The 15,000-nt window shown below is 32.8% G+C and overlaps 1 protein-coding gene and 1 long non-coding RNA gene across 2 annotated transcripts in view; one reads left to right on the top strand and one right to left on the bottom strand.

The window, feature by feature from the left end:
• Positions 1–3,892, top strand: part of LOC125029059 — a 4,276-nt gene extending 384 nt beyond the window's left edge. The window contains exon 2 of the long non-coding RNA XR_007115147.1: positions 830–3,892. This is a non-coding gene — a long non-coding RNA (uncharacterized LOC125029059). The remainder of the gene's footprint in view (positions 1–829) is intronic.
• Positions 3,893–8,388: 4,496 nt separating this feature from the next.
• The window catches only part of LOC125028830 (protoheme IX farnesyltransferase, mitochondrial-like), an 8,366-nt gene continuing 1,754 nt past the window's right edge, over positions 8,389–15,000 (bottom strand). Inside the window, exons 2-9 of the mRNA XM_047618362.1 lie at positions 12,691–12,988; positions 12,347–12,568; positions 12,070–12,238; positions 11,730–11,915; positions 11,388–11,573; positions 10,932–11,111; positions 9,141–9,275; positions 8,389–9,019 (exon numbers count right to left, since the gene is read on the bottom strand). Coding sequence (XP_047474318.1) covers positions 8,820–9,019; positions 9,141–9,275; positions 10,932–11,111; positions 11,388–11,573; positions 11,730–11,915; positions 12,070–12,238; positions 12,347–12,568; positions 12,691–12,963 — 1,551 coding nt within the window. The 5' untranslated portion in view covers positions 12,964–12,988 and the 3' untranslated portion in view covers positions 8,389–8,819. The remainder of the gene's footprint in view (positions 9,020–9,140; positions 9,276–10,931; positions 11,112–11,387; positions 11,574–11,729; positions 11,916–12,069; positions 12,239–12,346; positions 12,569–12,690; positions 12,989–15,000) is intronic.

The following is a 15,000-nucleotide window of genomic DNA, read 5'->3' as shown; positions in this document are numbered from 1 at the left end:
TAGAATGATGATATAGAATACGTTTTTTTTTTTTTCATTAAACACACTACTCCACCTAATTAGGTTCCTATTATTGGTGTACGATGTAAAGTTCTTATTCATATTGCCTCTCTCTTCTTTTTACAGATTGCTTCACATTTTTGTTTATTATTTTTGTGTTTTTATCTTTGTTTTTGTATCCAGGATTACTACATGCCTTTCCCAACCATTGGAACCAGTATCATTTTTATATAATTATGAAATAAATAGTGTATATAATTAATAGTTGTTGAATTTCAAGATATATGTTTTTTTAGAAATAAATTAGTTGTCACAAATTGGAAATAAAATTTATTTGATTTGTAGACTATAAAACAGTTGTAAAAGACAGCTCCTCTTCATGTTTTTATTAGTATGTGACAACCATGACTCCAACACTACATGAAATATATGGATCAGTACATTTTAATGCACATTTCATAAGTGACATTACTATTGAAATATGAATGCTTTAGATAAATAATGCTTACTGAACTGCTTTGACCTTCATCCTACACTCATAAATAAATGACTCATGTTTTTTCTGCTTTAATCCAGTGGTATTGGGTAATAGCTCATTGCAGATCTATAAAGGCCTTGTTTCAGAACAAGACAGATATTATTTTGCAATAAAGACAGTTATTAAACTAAATTCACAGTAGGCATGGCATGTACTTACATTCCATCCATGATGACATCAGGTTAATTAAGGGAAGAGTACATGTAAAATATTTTATGTATAGACAGGTATGTATATGTATGGCTGTATGCTTATCAATCATTGGCTTTATTTTTACCTTCTTATTTACAGATGAACATCAAAACAGCATGATTCCAGCATCAGCTGTAGAGTGGTGAAGTCACACAAACAGATAATGCATCACACAACTCATCACTCAAGCCTTCAAGCATAATGAATTTCCGTCAGAGAATGGCATGGCTATGCCTAGCCTTTTACCTAGCAACTTCCTTTGCTGTTGTGTACTACTTCCTCGACATTGCTGACCAGTATGCTTTATTTTCCCTAGAACATTCAAAGCTGCACAAGTCAGGTGATTCTGACATTCCACTGTGGAAGTTCTGGCACCACATTGGTGATATTCCATTCCCTGTGTTATTGGTACTGTTGGCTGTTCCCTATTTTCAGGTTTTTGCAGCCCTCTTTTACTGCACTCTTCCTACAGCAAATAAAAATGTAAATAAGTGCCTTGTGCCAGTTATAGGTTGGATATATATGTTTCAGAAAGTTTTGACACTTTTCAAAGACCATAATGCTAAAAATACTATGCATGAAAACTTACATGTAGTTAGTATGTCATGAATCAACACATTTTCAGGGAAAGTTTTTGGTACACATATGTAATGATTTTCCTCTTAAATGGAGAGTTTTGAATGAAATTATTTTCTGCAGGCAGTTATGAAAGAGATGTGAATTGTATGAATTATATTGAATAGGAGAAAGATTTTAAAAATGCAAGAGAATTGTGATTTCCTCCCATGCTGTCCAATATTAATATAGATATGAAAGACATAAGATGTATATAACACACACACACACACACACACACACACACACACACACACACACACACACACACACACACACACACACACACACACACACACACACACATATATTAAATTTACATGTATGTATGTGTGTAAGTATATTTACGCATTGATGAAGAGATTATTGGCATTTAGGTTAAACTAACCGTCCACTGTATTAAATTATATTGATACATTGTGAACTGAGCAATTGAATACATCTGTGATGATCCAGTAGAAGGATAATTGTTCTTAAGTATATTTGTTTTAACATCAAGGAAGCATGAATATATTTTTATGGAATTTTCATTAACTCATCCACATATACATATGACATATGTATGAGATTAAGTAGAGGCATATGCATATGTGTACACCATCCCTTACACACATACACATTCAGTCATGTATCAAGTCATGTTGTTCTTTTCCCATCTTAATTTCTTCTCTCCTTCTCACTCTTTCTCATCTCCCATCTCTCTCTCCTCTTTTTCTCTCTCTTTCCTCTCTCTCCCCACTCTCTTACCCTTTCCTCTCTCCTTTCTCTCCTTTCTCTCCTTCTCCTTCTCTCCTTCTCCCTCTTACTCTACCTCTTCTTCTACTCCTCCCTCTCCCTACTCCTCCTCTTTATTCTCAGAGCCATATTCACACTTTAAAAACATTGCCTATACTCTCATGTGTGTGGTTAGCATACTGTAACTGTATTCAGTCTGGATTCATGTATGAGGACTTCCCGTAATTATTTGAGTCCTTTTTGTTTGCTTTCATATGTTCTTGGTATCATTATAGAGTGATCTAGTCAGTGTGACAACTTGAATTCCAAATATTTAGAGAAATTTTATATTTAATTTTGAGTCGTTGCAAATGGAAAGTACTTTGCTGGTTGTATTACTGAAAATTGGCAATATATAAATGTAGATGGAAAGCAGAATATATAATTTACACTTACCAACAGTGTAATTACTGAACGGTTGTAAATTCTTACAATGTATATGGGTGGCAGCAATAGTCTTTTGTTTTGCTGTAGTTATAACACAAGTAACTGTGCATTTGTTGTTTTTATATATATATTTTTTTATACATAATCTGATGTACCTTCTACCACCAGATGATTGTCACTTTACGTACAAAATCTATGCCACATCGGAAGCAGATACATTTTTACGATTTCACTTTGTTGGCTTGAGGATAGTCATTGCTCAGATGTTTATGAAGGTCTTTGATATGCAAGTCAGTTCATGATTCATTCTGCATTATTTATTGGTATCGTACTAGTTGTTTATGTACAATGAGTAATTTATTCTCATTTTCATGATTTTATTTGTTTTTATTTTTTTCTCTCCAATAGTGAGTATTGCTATTTAGTAGTTGATTTTGACAGACTGTGTGCTTGGCTGACTCACCTGTGATACCTTTGAATGAAGGTAATTTTCACATTTTTATTTTACTTTCAAAATGTCAAAAACTGAGTTGTAAAATCTATGATCATGTCACTAGAAAATGGAATCAGATTTTCATATTTGAAAGCTTATCGTCAAGCTCAGAAATAAAGACCTATATCAGGCCAGGTTTATTGGGCCGATTTTCACACTCTTAGTTGTAATTGTTAATGGCTCAAAATAGGTTCTAAGAAAAAGGTACGCATTTTATACTTTGGTCGTTCAGTGCCAGGAAAGGCACTGATCAATGATTAGAAAGGCCTAGGAGACTGGATGTAAAGCTCTTTGACAGCAGATATTTTGGCTGTGCATATTTAAATGGATTTATCTGGATGCTGGATAACTGTAATTAACCATAATGTTATCTCTTCTCTAAACCCTTCTGCCCTGTAATAGTGTGTAACTGTATACAGTCTCCCCAAGATGTAGGGGATAGATAACCTATAATCGGTTTCTCGAAAGTTATGCCTTTTTTCTTTTCTCTTTTTACCATCTAAAGCAGTTGCATATGACTTTCCAGTGCATCTATGACCTTAAAACATAGGTTCATAAAATTGCTTACTATGATACATTCCACTGCCACAAAGATTCTTGAAATTACAATAACATAGTAAGAATAAGAGTTACCAGGTATATAGAGATCCGAATGTGCAGTTTACATGTGGTTGGACTGAGCTTGAATGCGAGTAATATTATAAGTGTGCTGTAAAAGGGTATTAAAATTTTTTTACATCTATAATTAAGCGCAGAAGATTTATTTGTTATTATTTCTGTAATGTTAGATGTGGTTTGCTGTTTTGTGTATGTAAACTGGATTCTTAACGTAATTAAGTATTTTGGATTTTATGTACATGGAAAGGATTATGATTACAATATTTTGAATGTTTTTTTTTCTGTTTTATTATTTCCTCGTGCTCTGGAGATGTGTTTCTTTAGAGGATAAACAACATAGAACTCTAAAAAGAGTTTTGGTTAATTTAATTTTGATTTCTGGTAAGCTTTATCTGCAGTATCAATTAATTAATACTTGACTTTTTGTGTTCTCCTCACTTGTTTTATTTCGGAGCAAACGTGTTGATCAAAATATTCTCGTATGAATCGTATATTAATCTTCTCTTTCATTCTTGTCCATGTACGGTGTCATCCATTTCATACGCTGCTTCCATATATCTCTTCCTTCCTTTCAGGTTGCTATATAAAATCATATGTGGGATAGGATTCTTTGATGTAGAATATATTTTTTATTCTCTTAGTCAATTTGTCTCGTGAAAACTACGGTTAGGCCAAGTAAAAGAAAAATAATTGAGCGAGGTTGCAGTAACCAACACTGAACTCTAAAACTTTTGTAAAATTTAGAAAATCAATATATTTGTCTAAAGTTTCATGGTTAGCTTTTCAAAGTATGGTGTGTCAGATTACATTTTTTTTTTTTTTCTTTTCACTTGGCCTTACATGCACAATTTCAATCTTCAATTAAAGTCTTTAATCTCCTAGCCAACTTGCATCTTGTAATAAATCACTGTTTTTTTTTTTGTTTTTTTTTATCTATAAGCATTTCTTTCACTCAACTTTTGCATCTCTTCTCTCAGTCTTCTAGACATATGCTACTCCACTTTTTGTAAATACACTAAACTGTAATTCAATTAAAGTGGCACATATTTCTTACTGTTGTGTGATTATTTTCCCTTTTTACTTTCATTTTGCCTAAGGAACCCCAGAGTCTGTATAGTACAGGTAAATGGATTTACAATTCACTCACATTAATATCATTGATATAAACAATACAACAAGAGAATGTAGTAAATTTTAGTTTCATTCTCTTAAAAGCAGGGTACTTTTTTTTTCTTTTCTTTTCCAAGTCATGTTGCAGATGGTGCAGATATACATCACTAGCAACTGTCAAACATGTAGTTTTTTTTTTTTCATATATATATGGACCATACATTTTGTCTAGTACTTTACTATGATTAAGAAACGAGGCACTGCTAGAGCTTAACTCAATGCCGCTGGGAAAATGCTGTTTTAATTTTTTTTTTTTTTTGTGAAATGTCTCTGCACATACATGGGTTTGCTAGTGCTTAGCCACAAAGGAGTCAATTAGTAGACCTTATGACCTTCTTGATTTTACCTGTCTGTGAATTGGTGGGATTTTTTTTTTTTTTACTAATGCTATGAATATCAATAGTGTTATTTTTACTATAGACATTAAAATTACTTTAATGTTATAAACATTAGTAACAGCAAAATACAATAACGTAAAATATTTTCATAAACCAAGGAAAAGGGTAAACCAAAACAGGCAGTAACTGACTCATTGGTGACTTATGATAAGTGTAACCATCTATTTGTAAAAACAATAAAGTAAACTCACAATGGGCATGGCATGTACGTACGTACGCCATGCCCGGCGAGCATAGGATAAGAAGAGTTGTAGTATGACTTAATGTGCCCTATCTTCTTTCGCCCTTTTATCGCAGAGCATAGTAATAGGGTAAATGTAAAAGTATGCAGATGTTATCTTGCATTTGCAATGTAAATGTTCAAAGTGAGTTCCATTCTGGATTTATAAGTATAATTGGACTGTCATAGAAAGAAATATAATTGATTAACAGTGTTTATAGCTGTTATTCTTTGTTTAATGTAAACTGTATCATTCTGGTTTGTTGTTTTCCTGTTTGTAAAAAATGTAATTAGTGCTTGTAATCCATTCAGTGTACTAGTTTTCCTTAAGTCTTCTAAAATCTACTATTCCTTGTTAGAAGGAAATAAATCTCGTGTTAGACATGGGATACCTGATGCAAAATAACTTTATTTTGGAATAAATTTCTATCCATAAAACATGCTTAATTGCATCTTTTATATATAAAAAAAAAAAAAAAAAAAAAAAAAAAAAAAAAAAAAAAAAATTAGTTACTATGTATAAATATATAAAATAAGATATGAATCTCAGTTGGCAGATACTCCATGACAACATCACAGGAATAACTGAATTTTATGTGGATGATTTTATATCATATTCAACAGATTTTGACCCCCCCCCATTCCTTCTCCTTGTTGTCCTGGGGGGCTTTACCTGAGGCCCAAAGGTAGGGGATCGGATTTTTTATTTTTACGAAAGTTCTCCTGAAGCATTCTGTCATTGATTTATACCATTCACCCTGCATCCCACGTGTATCATCTTGTAAGTTCATGAGAAGAAGAGAGAAGAGAGGAGAGAGAGAGGGAAAGGGAGGAGAAGGAGGAGGAGAAAAAGGAGAAAGGGAAGAAAAAGGAGAAGAAGAAGAAGAAAGGGGAGCAAAAGGAGGAGGAGGAGAAAAAGGAAAAGAATGAGAAGGAGAGAGAGGAGGACACGGAGGATAAACAGGAGGAGGAGGAAGAAAAGGAGAAGGAGAAAAAGGAGAAAGGGGAGAAAAAGGAGGAGGAGGGAGAAAAAGAGTAGGAGAAGAAAAAGAAGGATAAAAAGGAGAAAAAGGAGGAGGAGGAAGAGATGGAGGAGAATTATGAGAAGAAGAAAGAGAAGAAAAAGGAGGAGGAGGAGGAAGAGAGAAAGAGAATAAGAAGAAAGAGGAGGAGGAGGAGGAGAAGGAGAAGGAGAAAAAGGAGGATAAGGAGAAGGAGAAAGAGGAGGAGGAGAAGGAGAAGAAGAGAAAAGGAGGATAAGGAGAAGGAGACGGAGAAGAAAGAGGAGGAAGTAGAGAGGAAGAGAGAGGGAGCACTTTCCATTACACAGAACTATCTTCTATAGTTGCTGCATTATATCTGATAATGGTAAATAACAGCAGGCACACACCCTTTCATTAAACTTTCTTGGTATGGTTCAACCTGCTTTCACTGACATATGAGGCGGTATTTCATTATTCCTTGCTTGGTGGTCATCTGTTTAAATTCCATAATTACATCTCTTATTCTATTTGTAAGTTACAAGCAATATTTCTCCAGTGTCCAAACATTAGGATACTGAACTAGATAATCATAGAGCATCTAATCTGCTTTTCCAGGATATTTGTAATGAATTATAAGGATTAAGACATTTCCTTTTAGTACTTTTTTTGTACTTGACAAACCCTAATGTATTGTGAATGATAGTCTCTTTGGATCAACTAATAATGTTTATGCAAACACAGTTTTTCATTATCACTCAATACTGAAAATTTTATCATGGTTAAGCCATTTGCGACGGGCATGTCACGGATACGTGACATGCCCACTGTGAGTTTACTTGTTTAATTGTTTTTAGGCATAGATGGCTACACTTGTACTAAGTCATCAATGAGCCAATTACGAGTACTGGCTGTCTCGCCCGTTTACCCTTTTCTTTAATTTATGAAAATATCTTACGTTATCTTGTTTTGCTATTACTATTGTTTATAGCATTATAGTAATTATAATGTTTATAATAAAAATAACACCATTGATATGCATAGCACTAGTAAAATATTACTTTTTCCCGCCAATTCAAGGAAAGGTGAAATCAGGTAAGGCAGATCCACCATCTCTGTGTAGAGACATTTCACAAAAAATATAAAAAACGAGCACAGCATTTTCCCCATTTTTGTTCATTTTCCCCATCGCGAATGGGTTGAATTGCATAGAATCTTTTATGATTATCTATCAGTTATGGTGATACTAATCATAGTGTCAATAATATTGCTGATTACAGAATCAATGTTAATAACATTAGAAAATAAACATTGCTCCTGTTCAAGGAATGGGGAATTCAGGGCCTACTTACTGACTCCTTGGTGACTAAGGGTTCTATACTAAGCCATCTATGTGTCAACAAAAGTCACAAAACAATGCTTCTGAGGACTGTACATGTACCTTCCACCAATGGGTTAACAGGAAAAAAAACAAAAATAAATAAATAAATAAAATAAACAAATGAATAAAAATAAATATTTAGAAATCTGAGCAAAAAGTCATCTGAACGTTGACAAAACATGTGTTACTTGACAATGCTTGGACTAAAGTATAAATGGGGGAAAAAACAAACAAAACAAAATGAATCACACCTATCAAAAAGAAAGAAAGAGAGAGAGAGAGAGAGAGAGAGAGAGAGAGAGAGAGAGAGAGAGAGAGAGAGAGAGAGAGAGAGAGAGAGAGAGAGAGAGAGAGAGAGAGAGAGAGAGAGAAAACAATCCTTGACAGCAACCTCTACTAGTTTTCAATAATTGCTTCATAATAATAACATATAAAAATTATAATAATAATAATAATGATAATGATAATAATAATAATAATAATGATAATAATAATAATAATAATAATAATAATAACAATAACAATAACAATAACAGTAGAAGTGCATTTAGTTATTAAAGACTTAATTTAGCTTAAGAAATAATCAGCTGGCAACTGGTTTTATGAAGTAAAATTCGTAGAATCCATTTTTTTCTTTAATCCTCATTTACATTATATACATTTTTGTACATTATCCATATATATATATGCTGCTGTGTTACATAAACCTTTTAAAAATAACTGCCACAAAAATGCAGTAACAACAATTATTTTTCAGAATGTAAATGCTTTATTAACAATCAACCTGCAAGTTTATGAAAAAGGACAAAAGCAACATAAGACCAAATTTAGAAAAAGATACCGATCATAATTCAAAATCTCCAGAATGCCCGGAAATGAGTTTTGTCTTTTAAATATATGTGGACATGTGTTTAAAATAATTCTCCTAATTTACAAATCTGTTACACCAAACTACACTCACTCTCCCTGTCATCCAAAACAATCACTTATGAATATTTTCTTTACTTTGAATTCCATATACGGAATATCAAGCACTAATAATTTTGCCTAAAATCACGTGACTTCTTTTGTTAACTCTTGTCTCTCTGAATGGCGCTGGCTGCCCTCTGCTAATGCTGAATCTTTACTTTCTTTTTTGTTATAATGTTTTTTACTAATAATCATAAGCATCATAATGGCAGGGAGATGGATGAGGGTGAACAAGAACAGCTTTCTCGAACTCTTGCTGTCGGCATCTTGATAAAATCTCCATGCTGTAATGGTAAACAGAGATGTCATCAGCATAATCTGTATGCAAATGTGAGCATGTCTATCATTATCATCATTACAGACTAACTTCACTTCTAAAATAAAAATGAAGACTGAGACACTTACCAAGATATGTGAGGTACCCGTTCACTGGCAAAGAATCCACTGCAAACATCCACGTTGTAACATCAATCGCTGGTGCAAGTGTACAGATGCCGATCATTGCTAAACTATATCTTAAAGCAACCTTGCGACACAGCACTGGAAACAAAGCAGTTTATCTTATTAAATATATATATATATATATATATATATATATATATATATATATATATAATATAAATTTCATTATGAATAACACAAAAAAGAATGAGGTATTTTTAAAATACTTTTTATTTCTTTTTGAATATATTATTAACATCTAACCCCTCAACCCCTTGCTTGTCGATGTCATGGGAGGGCTTAGGAGGCAGACACTGAGGCCCAGTGTTGGGATCACCCCTACCTTGGACCTCAGCCCTCACCTGAACTAAGTTTGTATGGTCTTTTCTTCTCCTCCTTTCCTTCTCTTTTTTTTCTTAATCCCCTTCTGTTCACTTATCTTAATCATCAACTCAATTTTGCCCTTTTCACCACAATAATTTACTATAATGCTATACGACCATTGATGTCTAGCACATTGTTTAAAAATTATCCATTAACCATTATTAACACCTAAAGAGTAAATGAAGTGTCAGTGTGTAATTACTATAAACTTGAGTAAAACATGTGATAGTAAGGTATTTGTCATTTCATGTTTGAGAAATTATAAGACAAAAATAAAATAAGAAATTTATATTCAAATTATATAGGTGTTTAGGGCATTTTGCATTGTAAGACCCCAGCATTGCCTTTCTGCTCTACTGTAATTAGAAGCCAAATAATCAAGGTGCTGAACAGAAAGGGTTTTTACCCACAAGAGCATGTTGGCATGGAATAACAAATATAAATATGGTAAAGGAATGGATAAAAAAGTACATACTCACAATTCACTAAAACTTTCCAAGGCAACCAACTTATCTTTCACAAGACTTAGTTATTGCATTCCACAAGAAGATGCCCTGTGAGTACGTATCAGTCACAACACCTATTATCTGTCACCCTGTCAATGTTCCGTATTCCCAGGTATAAACACAGATGGCAGCAGCACTGAGCAATACAGGCTCAAGGGCATTGATCCACTTACTGAGAACTTAAGGAAGTTAAGGCTTTGGATTGAAGCTGCCTAACATGTAATGAATAATAATCTAGAACTGTGAACTCAAAGGGTGTATGAAAATATGAACTAAACACTGGATTTATGAAGGTTTTTTTCTATTAATCTCTTTTCCTTTTTACCCACTGCCACCAAGGATAGCATGTACATACATGTCAGGTCCACAGTGATTTTAGCTTATTTATTTGTTTACATACAGATGACTCCACAAGTGCTTAGTCACGAAGAAGGCAATTACTAGTTTGACCTAACTTACCTGTTTACCCTTTTCCTTGATTTTCAGAAATATTTCTTTGTTATTTTTATTATTGTTATATATAGAATTGTTAATAAATTACAATAATCATAATGTCAATAACAATATTAACAGTATCAATGATAATAACAGAAAAAGAAAATATCCCAAAAACTCAAGAATAAGGGATATCTGGTGAGGTCATGGAGGCCTTCTAATTTATTCAATAAAATTACAGTGGACTGTACATGTTCCTTGCAGTAATGGCTGAATATTATAAATAAAAAAAGAAAAAAGAGAAAAAAAAAAAGAAAAAAAAAAAAGAGGAAGAAAAAATTATATTCAGAACATGCAAATATCTGAGAATATCAAATTAAACTTCAATTTACAATAATAATTACTCAAAAAATGGAGCTTATCAACAAACCTGGATTGGTAACAGACATCATCCGATAGCCAGCTCGGGAATAGTCTTGCCGCAGATTCCAAGACAAGGCATTGAAATGTGGGAACTGCCAGGCGAACAAGACACCTGCCATAACCCAGGCACCAGCTTCGAGGCTCCCCGAACAGCTTGCCCATCCAATCATAGGAGGAATAGCACCCACTGAAATCATGAATCAGTTTTAAGCACTTGTCATTTCCATTTTCATCAAAAGGAAGTTGTCCTTCAATTTACAATATTCATAGGATGATGAATAAAATTGCTTATTATATATGTATTGCTCACTTTATAAAAAGAATTGTTTAAACACACACACACACACACACACACACACACACACACACACACACACACACACACACACACACACACACACACACACACACACACACACACACACACAAAAGCAATGTAACAAGGTAATAAAGTATGACTAACCTACTGATCCCACCCAAGTATTAATTATACTAAGTCTCTTCATGGGAGTATAAGCACAGGTGTACAGCAAAAGGTTCACAGCACCCAGACTGGCGGCTAGACCATTAGCCCCATAGTATAACATTGCAATGCCAGTTGTACTGCAAACAGTAGCAAAGCATACGGCATGCAGGGGGCTGATAAGTCCTGAACAAAATAAACAAGTTATATTAGTATACAAGAAACTACATTTAGAACTATTATGGAAAATATATTGCCACAACTGCTTTATAAGTTCACATTTTGTATCTGATAAATGTAGCCACAGTAACAACAAGTACAGCACACATTACAATATCCTACCTCGTACTAAAATTCTGTTCTTGGTACGATCCATCTGAGAGTCGTATGGAACCTCACATATTTGGTTTATTGTATTGGCTGCCGCTGACACCAGACCAGTGCCTACCGAGCAAAGCAGCAATGTGGAGGGATCTAAGGGAGCTGGGGCCATGGCATATCCGGCAACTGCTGTTATCACAACCAATCCTTAAAGAGAGGACAATAGGAATTAGTTATATAGTAGTTGTAAATACCAGACTCTATACCATAACAATGAATATATTACATATTAATATATAATACTGTTATATGAACGATCTTTACATTATTAAGAGTAAGATTATATAAATTTTCAATATACCAGTAAGTCTGCTTTTAGCCAGTCCAGCATAGTATGTTCCCAGTTTGCTAATATTCAGCATCTGTGGTCTCCAGTCTAGATCTTCTGGCTTTAGCGCACCAACTAATTCTGTCTTCTGGGACCAGCGGTCTTTTGCTTCATCTATGTATTCAATGTCTTCATTATAGGGCTGAAATACAATGACTCAGTTCAAATGAAATTTTCCGTAAAGTGCTACAGAGAGCTATATAAAAACTTCACCAATGTCATCATTACTTCATTACTAACATACGCTCACCTGCAAATTAGAAGCAGTCTTAACTGATGCTCTAGAATTCTGAAGCAGCTGGGTGACTTGCAATCGAACTTCAACGGCTTCATTTTTCTCATCTGACACTGACTCCCTTTCTTGTTCTCTTGCTCTCACGTCTACTATTGCACCGGCTCCTGCATCATGAATGACAGGAGTTTCTCTGCTTGTGAGGGATTTAAGTGCTCTTGACTTGTCAATGAGTAAAACCTGTAATAAAGACTCCAATGATTAAACTGTATCTTCTATTACATACAAATATCTCCACAAAATTATATCCATAAAATTCATATTTTTCCCATATAACACACAATAGAGAAATAACTTCATACCTTAATATTACTGCTTTGCCCATTGCCATTGGCTCTTGTGACTGGCACTTCCTTCACGGATTCCTCTGTACCATCTCCATCTTGTAAGCCAGATAGTTGGTAAATACTAGGAGATACATTTCGATTATGAACATATTTTCTATGAGGAAATATTCTCAAGCCTGCCTTCCATGCTAAGAGTGGGGCCTGACTGCTTCTCACTAAGCCAATACTGCTGCTCTGGCCTGCCAGCACTAGGGTTTTCAACCCTTGTGCCCACACCATATTACTCATAACAAAGCCTCATTTTCTGGTGTGCCTGCAAGAAAACAAACTGAATTTCAGATGGAATAATAATAAACGAAACTAACATTTCCTCACATTCAATATGAATTTATACATCTCTATTAAATCTAGCTTCTATGTCTACTCATAGATAATGAGCAGTATTTATTCCTGACATTTGTTAACATCAGTTTCTAAAGGCATTACATAAGAGCACAAAATAATTTTTATACAAGGAATATGTTATTGATACTTTTCCTTTTACTCTTAAAAAGACATACATTAGTTTCTAAAGTCATTATATTAAAGTAAAAACTATTCATTGTGAATAGAAGACAACTGACATTGGTACCTTTCCTGTTACTTTTAAAAAGCTATTTTTTTTTTCTCTAAGTCATTTGAAACATTCATAATCATTTGAGAAAACTTTACAAATGTTAGATCAATGTTTTGAAGACACCTAGAGTAGCTTCCATAAAGGCACTTCATTCTTGTAATCATATTTCTTGTACCTGGTTGTTTTCTATTCACATGCACTTTATATTTCTTATATTGAAATTAAGGTAAGGTATCAAGAATACTATGTAATTAGTACCAAAAGATATCCCTCACTCCCTTAAGTATCCTTTTATATATATATATATATATATATATATATATATATATATATGTATATATATATATATATATATATATATATATATATATGTATATATATATATATATATATATATATATATATATATATATATATATATATATATGTATATATATATATATATGTATATATATATATATATATATATATATATATACATACATATATATATATATACATATATACACATATACATATATACAGATATACATATATACATATATATGAATATATATACACATATATACATATATATATATACATATATATGAATATATATACACATATATACATATATATATATATATATATATATGTATATATGTGTATGTATATATGTATATAAATGTGTGTATATATGTATATATATATGTATATATGTATATATGTATATATATATATGTATATATGTGTATATATATTCATATATATGTATATATGTATATATGTATATCTGTATATATGTATATATGTATATGTGTATATATGTATTTATGTATGTGTATATATGTATATATATATGTATGTATGTATGTATGTATGTATGTATGTATGTATATATATATATGTTTTTATGTATATATGTTTTTATGTATATATGTTTTTATGTATGTATGTATGTATGTATGTATGTATGTAAGTATGTATGTATGTATGTATTTATGTGTGTATATATGTGTGTATATATGTGTGTGTATATATATATATATATATATATATATATATATATATATATATATATATATATATAGACACACACACACACACACACACACACACACACACACTTAAATTAACATGCAGAAAATCCTCTTATCCACTACCAGCACATATTAAGCTTGAAGAATAAATTTAGATGTAAACACCCCGGAGATGCTGCAACAAACACCCTTGTGGCAAGAACAACAGGAATGAAAGGACTCTGAAAACCTTGTAAACATCACACAATACTGACAATATGTGACTCATGATGCTGCATAGTAATCATGAAGATGGACTGTGTGGAGTGCCATCTATTGAGTAGACTGAATGGCAAGGGTAGGCTGTATCCTATCTTGGGGAAAGTAGGTGATACAATAATGGCACAGAGAGGTTGTTGTGATACACTCCATCTTGTGTTTGTGTGAAGAAAATGTTTATCTTCTCTGTGCGGGGAGTTGTAAGGGCACAGGCTCGTGGAATAAATTATCAACTAATAATTCCTGTATATTTAAGTGCACACTATTTACTTTATTGGGGCAGTTTTGAGGGCATAGGGTGGTTTCCTCTGTATACGGATCCTAGGGGAGGGTAATAGTTAAACAAATAAATGTGCTAGGCATCAAGGTCATATAAAACTAGGATGCTAGAGGAGAAAAAGAATCCATTGCTACCATTTTTTTTTTTTA

The sequence above is a fragment of the Penaeus chinensis genome, chromosome 9, assembly GCF_019202785.1.
Source record: "Penaeus chinensis breed Huanghai No. 1 chromosome 9, ASM1920278v2, whole genome shotgun sequence".
In the NCBI taxonomy this organism is placed as follows: Eukaryota; Metazoa; Arthropoda; class Malacostraca; order Decapoda; family Penaeidae; genus Penaeus; species Penaeus chinensis.
The sequence above is the reverse complement of the archived record's forward strand: the minus strand, read 5'-3'. Positions and strand labels throughout refer to the sequence as shown.